The sequence below is a fragment of the Octodon degus genome, unplaced genomic scaffold (genome assembly GCF_000260255.1).
Source record: "Octodon degus isolate 3935 unplaced genomic scaffold, OctDeg1.0 scaffold00227, whole genome shotgun sequence".
NCBI lineage: Eukaryota > Metazoa > Chordata > Mammalia > Rodentia > Octodontidae > Octodon > Octodon degus.
The window spans coordinates 3,422,553-3,432,406 of record NW_004524803.1 but is presented as its reverse complement, the minus strand read 5'-3'; the positions used below and the strand labels follow the sequence as shown (position 1 = coordinate 3,432,406).

Below are 9,854 nucleotides of genomic sequence, written 5' to 3'. Positions count from 1 at the left end.
TCACTCCAAGGAACTATAAGCACTCCCCTTTCAGTCAGTGATGGCGTCATTGATGATGTCAGTGGTTCTACTTGGTTCTCCAAGAACTGCACTTCTAGGTTCCCAGAGAAGCAATTCAAACCTCTCTGAACCCTCCAGGATGGGCTGCTCCTGGTCTTCAAGGATTGTCACTTGGAATGTCTGCATGTGTGCTCCAGGGGCAAAGTACAGACTTTGGCTGACACCAACATAATCTATTTCAGCTAACAGGGAGTGAAAATACACTAATGAGACTTGGACTTATTGTAACTTTTTTCCCAGAGAAAAATGGGTGAATTTATCCTCTTTTGTACTCAGAACTGTCAGAATAATTTGTATTTTGTGAGCTCAAGCCTAGAAAGGGGGATTCTTTTGTTCTCCCAAAGCCATGTTGTTGCTAATCTCATGGCTGTAGCCACAGTCTGGTAATGCATGTGGAGCTGGGAATTGAACTATGGTCCCCTGTGCCTGCCTGGGTTTGCCCAATCAGGTGCTTAAACAACTGAACTAACCCACAAGCCACCTTTAGAAGGCTTCTTTTTCTCTCCTTTATTCATATGGACACTAATGCGTGAGTACAGCATAAAGCCTTGGTTTTCTAAGTACAGTTGATTCTTTCAGGTGTATGATTTGTGTATCTATGAATGAGTTGTTAATGGAGAAAAGCCAGCAAAGCTCCAGGCCCTTTGGGAAACCAGGCTTTCCAAAAATTGTTCCCATACAGAGAGAAACACAGAACTCCAGTTTAAAATTCACACTGGATATGTATATAAAAAATAGTTAGGATAGATATACAGCTACTTTCTCTTAGCTCAATGAGAAGAAAGATTTGTAGTAATATTATTTAGACAAGATGTCATGTCTGCATCTTGTACTCTGAATAACTACTATGAAGACAATATGCAATGTTTTTTATAACTGTTCTACGAACCTGTTTTGAAACTCTTATTGCTACTTCTTTCTCATTAAAATTAATGAAAATTTTTTTAAAAGATCACATCTATTTGGTCTCTCAAGGCTGCTTAAGTTTCAAGTGAAAGGATTTGTTTTTATCATTAAATTTGAGGCTAACTCTAATGAACTTGACTTCAGTTAGGTGCCACTCATTAACATGCCAGGCTTCTGGTTTAATATTACAATATTCTGCTTGATTTTATATAGCCATGCAGGTTTTTTAATCATTATCTTGGCTATTAATCATTTTTGCAGCTTGGAACATCTGATCATATAATTTCTTTGCTACTTACTTGAAAAGTCATCAAAGGCGACAATGATGAACCAGTGGAAGAAAACAAAAATTGCCAAGGGGTATACATGTAGAAATAATTTGAGGAACCCAATACTTACATGGCCTCAAAATACTTCTCTATAAATTCTTACTAATTACAAAGAAAAAAGAAATAACTTTATAATGGCAAATATCATATTATCCACATGGTCAAACTTACTACCACTCCAATAATGAGATAGATTGAAATTATGTGCCATTTGGTAGGATGTAGCAGGAGCACAGAATCATTTATGGCCTTCTAAAATACATTAAGCTGAATCCAATAATGAGGAAGTCAATGGATAAACTCAAATTGAGGGGACATTCTATATGCTACAAAATAGGGATTGTGATCTTTCAAAACATCAAGATGAAAGCTAAGAAAAGACAAGGGAACCACTGTAGTTGTTAAGAATGAAGTCAGGCACAGGTACTAAGGTACTAAATATCTTACATGACTCTGGACTGGATTCATTTGTTCTGAAGAATGAATTGAGTATAATGGTGGAAGTTAAAGGCTGAGAGTTAGATTCCTGAAATGCATGAAGTTAGTTCACTGATCTATGCTCATGTTGTGTAGTCTGAAATTTTTGTAGAAACTGCTCTCTAAGTTCTCAGAGCAATGATTCTAAATTTAGTGGCAATTTCCTCTTTTTTCTTTTAGTTTTATATTTTCAAAACATTTATTTAAATCAAATAAAAAGTAGTTATGTAATACAAATTCTACACAAAGATAATTTTAACCATTAAGCCTTCCTTTTTTAAAACTAATTTTATTGAGAAACAAATAGCAATGAGACAGTTTCAAACCCACTTAGTAGGACAGTTTCGATAATTAATACATTGCGTATAGCTGTCTTCATAGTGGTTATACATAGTACAAGATGCAGACATGATATCCTGTCCACGAACACTATTACTACAAGTCTTTCTTTTCATTGAATTAAGAGAAAGTATCTGTATGTCTATCCTATTTTGTATATGCAGATACAAAAGGGTCCTTCATTTGTTTCCCCTTCTTTTGTTTAGTTTTGTCAGATATGGGTATTCCATTGCCATTTAAATTTTGTAGGTGTGTGAATTCAGCAAAATAATCCAATATAGTCCAGTAGTCCATAATAGTAGTAGGTTATCCGTAGGACTGGCAATGTCAGAAGTTGTTAACTTGAGCCTTTTACAGCTCAGCATATTAATATGGCTTTACTTTTTATATCTTGTTTTTATAGTTTTCTGCTGGATGTTGAAGGCTAAGATAAAGCAAGACCTATATAACAAGAAAAGTAACTTTTGTATCTGACAAGGTTAGTCAAATCCCCTCAGGATTTGTCCTGAATCCCTTTACCGCAGTTTGTGGATCTTCTGCCAGTGTCAGCCATGTGGATGAGTCACAGACATTGTGTTATGGTTTCTGTATAGTGTCCCCCCAAAGCCTCACACAGTCTTGGGGCAGCCTCTGGAGTTTGTGATTGATTACTGTGGGTATGGATGCTACACCTGCCCTTGGGGCAGGAAATTTGCATTACAATGTAAGGGGGGAAGAGAAGCTAGCTGCTTGAGCTGCTACCCTTCCCTTGAATTCTTGCTCTTTGCTGCTGCCATGAAAGGTTGCCCTCTGCCCTGTGCCACTCTGCCTTGGAGCCAGCTGAGTGTGGACTGAAACCTCCAGTAACTGTGAGGTAAACAACCTTTCCCTCCTTCATGTTGAGTGTCGTGTATTTGTCCCAGCAACAAGAGAAGAGTAACTAAGACACATTGCTTGACAAATTTGCTCTCTGTAAAAGCCTGAGAGAATATTTTCTCTCCATGTGATCAGCCTTAGGCACACTCTACATCATCGATCACTTACCTCTGTGGCCCCATAATCTCCTTGATCAGTAAATTTGGGACACAACTGAGTTACAGGATGTTACGGTATAGGTTCTCTTATGTCCTGAGTCCTCATTGACTTGGGTAGGCTTGGGCCAAAATGTTGGCTGTCCTTGCAGCCCTTCTTTTTCTCCAATTTTTGGTCTGCAAACTTAAGTTGTTAACCCTCCAGAAGAGAAACTGAATGATATTATTACCCTATAACATAGGCAGTTGAACTTACCCTCACTATCTCTATGAACATCGAACATCTTAGACACAGCATGGAACAGATATCTTCCATCAAGTATTGATATGTTAACCTTTAAGTCCCTACAGAATGTGAAAGAAAATAAAAAGTTAAAAAAGTATTTTGAAAAATAGGAATAAACAATTACATATTTTTACACAGAAATTTAGAAATCTAATCATATACAGCATTGTAGCAAGACAGTCCTATGACATATTTTCTTGTCTTTTATTTTCATTTATTAACTCACCTTTTTTTTAAAGAAATGTTTACTTGACAAACAATATCCGTACATAATTAGAAAACCAGAATGATGGGCGTTCCAGGCATTACCCAAGTATTACACATTGTTATCTTCAGTGCAGTTGCTTAGTTCACAGGTATCAGCATATATAGTTAGTGAGGGTTAGAATCCTACCAATTAACTTCTAGTTTCAAAAACCTGCTGAAGATTCTCAGGATCAATACCTTAACCATCTTTGGCATATAAATGTATGGCTTTGCTCTGTCATGTTGCCTAGCTTTTCTCCTTGCCCTGTCTTCATTGTTTAATCATTAAGTTCTCCCTTTCATTTTAATTGTGTTACACCTTTATGGTTTTATTTCTTCTGTTGACTTCTTACACTAGGGAGATTATATGATATTTACACATGTGGGTCTGTTTTATTTCACCTATGAGTGTATCTTCAAGTGGCATCCACTTAAATATAAAGTCTTTGAGTTTATCATTCTTTTTAGCTGAGTAATACTCCATTGTATAAAAGTACCACATGTTTTTCATCCATTCTTCAGGTGATGAACATCTTGGTTGTTTCCAGGATTTGGCTATCACAAATTGTGCTGCTATAAACTAAGGTGCACATATATCACTATGAAGTGATGTTTTCATTTCCTCTGGGAAAACTCCCAGTAGGGTGATAGCTGGTTTGAATGGGATTTCCAGTCCTAGTTTTTAAGGAGTTTCCACACTGATTTCCATAATGGTTGCACCAGTCTACATTCCCACCAGCAGTGGAGATGGGCTCCCTTTTCCTCACAACCTCTCCATTATTTGTTGTTGGTTGATTTCTTTATGATAGCCATCTTTCTGGTGTGAGATGGTATCTCAGTGTTGTTTTAATTTGCATTTCATGGATGGCTAGTGATGTGGAGCATTTTTTTATATATTTACTCTATAATTTCATCCTCTAAGAAGTGTGTGTTCATCTCAGATGCCCATTTCTGGACTGAGTCTTTAAATTTGGGGGGCCCTAATTTTTTTTTTCCTGGCGGAACCGGGGCTTGAACTCAGGTTCTTGTGCTTGCCAGGGAAGCGCTTACTCTACCGAGTCATCTACCCCTAATGCTTTTTAGTTCTTTATAAATTCTAGAGAGCAGACTTCTGATTAAGTGTTAATTAGTTAAGATTTTTTTGAAATTTGTGTGTTGTTTTTTCACTTTGTTGGTAATTTTTTTGACGTGCAAAAACTTCTCAGTAAGAGTAGGTCCCAGGTTTTAATTCTTTCAAGTATTACTCATACAATTTGATTTTTTGCTCATGAACTCTTTGCCTACCCCTATGTCTTCAAGAGTTTCTCCTGCTTTCTCTTCTAAGAGATTTAGTGTCTCTGCTTTAATGTTCAGATCTTTAATCCATTTTGACTTTAGTTCAGTGCATGATGATAGACCTGGGTCAAGTTTTAGTTTTTGGCTTGTAGAGAGCCGGTTTTTCCAGTACCATTTGTTAAAGGGGCTATCTTTCATCCACTAAGCATGTTTGGCCCCTTTCTCAAAGGTCACTTGGCTGAGTGTGTTTGTAGAGGCCTCTGCTTCTTCTAATCTATTCTGTTGATCCTTAGGTCTATTTTGTTGCCAATACCATGCTGATTTTATCACAGTAGCTTTATAGTATAATTTCAAGTCAGGAGTTGTAATGTTTCCTGTCTTGTCTTTGTTGACCAGGATTGCCTTTGATATTCTAGGTCTTTTCTGGTTCCAAATAAATTGTAGGAATGATTTCTCTAGGTCTGTGAGGTATGTTGGTGGTAGTTTAATAAGGACTGCATTAAATCTGTTCAGCAATTTTGAGAGTATGGCCATCTTCACAATGTTTGTTCTTCCTATCCAGGAGCGGGGAATATCTTTCCATTTTCTGAAATCCTCTATGATCTCTTTTTTTCAAAGTACTGTGATTTTCATTGAATAGATCTTTTTTTCTTCATTAGTTAGATTAATTCCAAGGTATTTCTTTATCCAGGGTGCTATTGTAAAAATGTATTGTCTCTGTAATTTCCCTCTCAGTGTGCTTGTTATCTGTGTAGAGGAATGCTATTGCATTTTGGGTATTGACTTTGTATCCTCCTGTGCTACTGAACTTGTGCCATTTCCTCTTATTGGAAGATGAAAAAGTGCTTCACCATACTTATTGATTTTTCTCTGAGTGTGAAATTGTTTAAAAATATTTTTAAAAGTCATCACATAATGGAATCAATTGAAAATAAATTGAAGTTATGGTAAAACTTGCTAAGGCAGGAGAACAATGCACAGAATTTTGTATTTAATACACTTTGGTTCAAATCTTGCTCTATTGCTTGTTTGCACAAATTGTGTGACTTTATTGAATCTCTATTTCTTCAGCTGTAGGATGGATTGATTCTAGCCTATAGTATTAGGTCATCACAAAGATTATAGATAATCTAGTGATGTTGCAAACAAAGTTTGTGGCAAAGAACAGGCACTGAGTACCTAGAAGTTATAATTATTATTGTAGAAAATTATAATAAATTAAAATACAAAATGATTGTTAAGCAATCTAAGCAGATGTTATATATTTACTAGGTTCTATACATTATAAAATTTAAATTGTCCTCTCTTCTTCACTCCTGATTAAATCTGTGAATCCATTCTCCAAGTGTCAATAATATTTCTACATGCCCATTCCTACCTGAGAGTGGACATGTTGCCATCAATGTTGTACAGCAAGTTATTCAAAGGAATTTAAATTTCTCTTTCCAAATACAAAGAACAGTCCAGTGAACCAAACGATCTATTCTATGTTTTCTGTGGATACATAATAGGATGAGAAATGACCCTTTCTGAAAACTAAAAAAAGAAGAAAACAAAAACTAGTAAGAATTATTAATGGTTTCATGTGCAATATCCCATAATATGCTGACTGAAATGCTATAGCATGCCAGTTCTTCCATGTGTGAACAAAATGTCTATTTTTATTATTTTAACCCACTCAAGATACATGATGAGACTGGAGTCACATTTTGAGAAATAAATGTTTTAGATTGTTGGATTTTAATATAGGAATTAAATATCCCTAGTTTTGGATCTGAGCTAATCTGGCTGTACATCTCAGGAGACCAAAAGACCCAAGCAGAAAATGAGAAAATGTAAGTCTCAATGCAGGTGGAGAGGTCCCTCTCTTGCTGTTGGGTCCTAGGTGTATTTTTACTTTTCTGGTAAAACAGCTAGCAAGGTGGAAAAGATATGGTATTAAAGAAGTAGTATTTAGAAGCATCAACCTCACTGGCAACTAGACTTTCCCACTCTACCAGGAAACACAAGATGAGTGCGACAGGAGGATGTAACACTGCAGGACAAAGAGAATGCCCAAGAGTCAGAAGTGAAAGCATTTCTTGTTATATAGGTCTTGCTTTATCTTGGTCTTAACCATCCAGCAGAAAAGTATAAAAACAAGGTATATAAAGTAAAACCATATTAATATGCTGAGCTGTAAAAGGCTCCAGTCAACAACCTCTGTGAATAACCCACTACTATTGTGGACTGCCAGACTGTGTTGGATTGTTTTGCTGAATTCACACACCTATAGTATGCAGATAACAATGGAATACCCATCACTGACAAGACTAAACAAAAAAAAGGGATACAAAGGAAGGACCATTTTGTATCTGTATATGCCGAATAGTTAGGATAGATATACAGCTACTTTCTCTTAATTCAATGAGAAGAAAGATTTGTACTAATAGTGTTTGGACAGAATATCTTGTCTGCATCTTGTACTATGGATAACCACTAAGAAGATAACAATGTATTAATTATTGAAACTGTCCTATTAATCAGTTTTTTGAAACTGTCTTATTGCTATTTGTTTCTCAATAAAATTTAAAAAAAGAAGTGAAAGCCTCCTTCCCTTCAAAAGTCTAAGACACAAGTGGATTTCTCTAGGTGTTGGAATTACCCAGACATTGTGGGATTCCTTCATCTGCCATATTATTTATGAGCAGTGACAGAATCTACAAATATTCTGAACACTGGATAGTTAATCTGAGCCTGTGACTATCAAGTTAGTCGTGGTTGAATTACAAAGGCTATTATGTGAATATTCTATTTATTTTCTACACAGCATAATTTGTTAGATATAGCTCACCATTAATCTTGTCATCTTGATTGGTTTGAGGGATGCCTAGGTGGTTAGTAGAGCATGCTTCTGAGTGTGTCTGGGTTGGGCATGAGGTGTGACTTTGGGGACTGTGCCTTATCCCTGACCCCTTTCTCTGGCTTTTCTTTCTCTGCTTTATTATTATTCTTTTGGTGGTACCAGGGATTGAACTCAGGATCCTGAGCTTGCCACGCATGTGCTTATTCTACTGAGCTACCTCCCCAGCCCTCTTCTCTGCTTTATATCCCAGCTGTCATGAACTCAGAAGCTTTGTTCCATCACAGATTCTGCCATGATGTTCCTGCCCTGGAGGCTGTGGACCATGGACTGAGACCTCCAAAATGTGAGCCAAACTAATCCTTTCCTCCTTTTAGTTGGACTGTCCAGTACTTTTATCCCAGAAATGGAAATGCTGACTAGGGCAAAATTCAAAGCATCTAAGTGCTCAGGTAGGAGAAACTTAAAACTGGAGCCTGCAAAGACTAGGCATGCTTGCACTGGACAGACTAGACCCATTTTATGTGTATTCAGATAATGATAGGTCCTTTCTATGCCCTCCTCACCTTCTCCTGGAGTCCATTCTGCTTTCCTTGAGTGCACAGTGACGGATGATGCTTGGGAAAGATTGGTACCTCTTCTCCAGACCCACACCTCCTGGTAGCCGGCGTGCTCATCAACATGATACTCTGCATCTCCAAAGCACAGAGTAGGCTCTAGGGAGGCATGAAGGGACAGACTAATGTTTTAGCCTCCTCAGGCATGCTGCGTCCAGCTCTGTGTGCATGGGCACTGTGCACAGGTGTGCATGGGCATTGTGCACAGGTATGCATGGGAATTGTGCACAAGTGTGCATGGTCATCGTGCACAAAGGTCAGACCTGGCACAGATCCCACAGGTCCTGTTGAATATGTAGTTCAGAGCCAGAGAAGGCCCCCAAACAAAACAAAACAAAACAACAACAACAAAGCAAAATGCAAAACACCTAAAAATCCATGTCATGGAATAATATGGCATGACTTTGACGCCAGAAAATGTTCAGAGATAAAATAAATAAATGGATAGTTGAAACTGCTCATTCTTTTTTCTCTTAAGAACTTTCTGTCAAGTAAATAGTTATTTTTTTTCTTGGTGCCAGGCATCAAACTCAGGACCTTGTGCTTTCCAGGCAGTTGTTTCTGCTGCTGAACTATATCCCCAGCCCACTGTCAAGTAAATAGGAGGCAATTTGCCACCTGTAACTCAGGCAAGTCAGCTATTGTTTGGAAAGATGGTGGGGAAGTCAGGGAACCTTTTCTCTGTTGATTTTTAATCATGACATTTGCTAATCCCAGGGTCAGGCTCATGGCATCCTCCTGTCTCAGCCCTCAGAGTGCTGAGATTAAATGTGTGAGACACTATGCCCCACTGGAAAGTTCCTTCTCAATGTCTAACCTCATCGTGGTCGGTATTCTCAGGCAGTGAAAATAGAAGAAAAACTTTCTTATGTGCCCTTTGTGGGTTGTTGGTGCTCTGTCACTTCTCTAGCTGGGTATCTGCCTTTCTGTGGTCTCTTGAGGAAGAAAAATCATTGCTATCCTATTCTGTGTGGTTTCTTAATCCTCAGCCATTAGCACTGGGTGACACCCTGTTGTTCCTCTCTCTAGGTGGCATTTTTGGACAAGAAGTAAGACAAGTTCATGCCAGCTTTCTCCTACATGGAGGGCTTGAAGGTGGTCCCTGACAACCCCTTCTGCACATTTTGCTTTGATAGTCTCCATCAGTACTGATTAATCCCAAGGCAGCCCCCCATTTGCTTATCCATGAAAACAACCAATTAGCTCGTCTCCCACACTGAGATTTTCTAGGCAGCGCCACTATTTTCTAGTCCACTGTGTCCTTGATACACAGGATTTACTGATTATTGTTTGCATATGACACACATGATTTTCCAGATTTATTATACCCCCTCTTATGTTTTTATTTAAAAAAAAAACAAGATGAAATATAGAAAATAAAGCCATGCTGTTATGTTGAGCTGTGGGGGACTCAGGTCAATAATTTCTGACATTGCCAGTTAAACAGAAGACCCAATGCTATTATGG

The 9,854-nt window shown here is 37.8% G+C and overlaps 1 protein-coding gene across 1 annotated transcript in view; it reads right to left on the bottom strand.

Annotated features, from left to right (window-relative positions):
- Nucleotides 1–9,854, bottom strand: part of Frem3 (FRAS1 related extracellular matrix 3) — a 60,287-nt gene continuing 50,433 nt past the window's right edge. Inside the window, 2 exon segments of the mRNA XM_023705721.1 lie at nucleotides 1–242; nucleotides 8,337–8,486. Coding sequence (XP_023561489.1) covers nucleotides 1–242; nucleotides 8,337–8,486 — 392 coding nt within the window.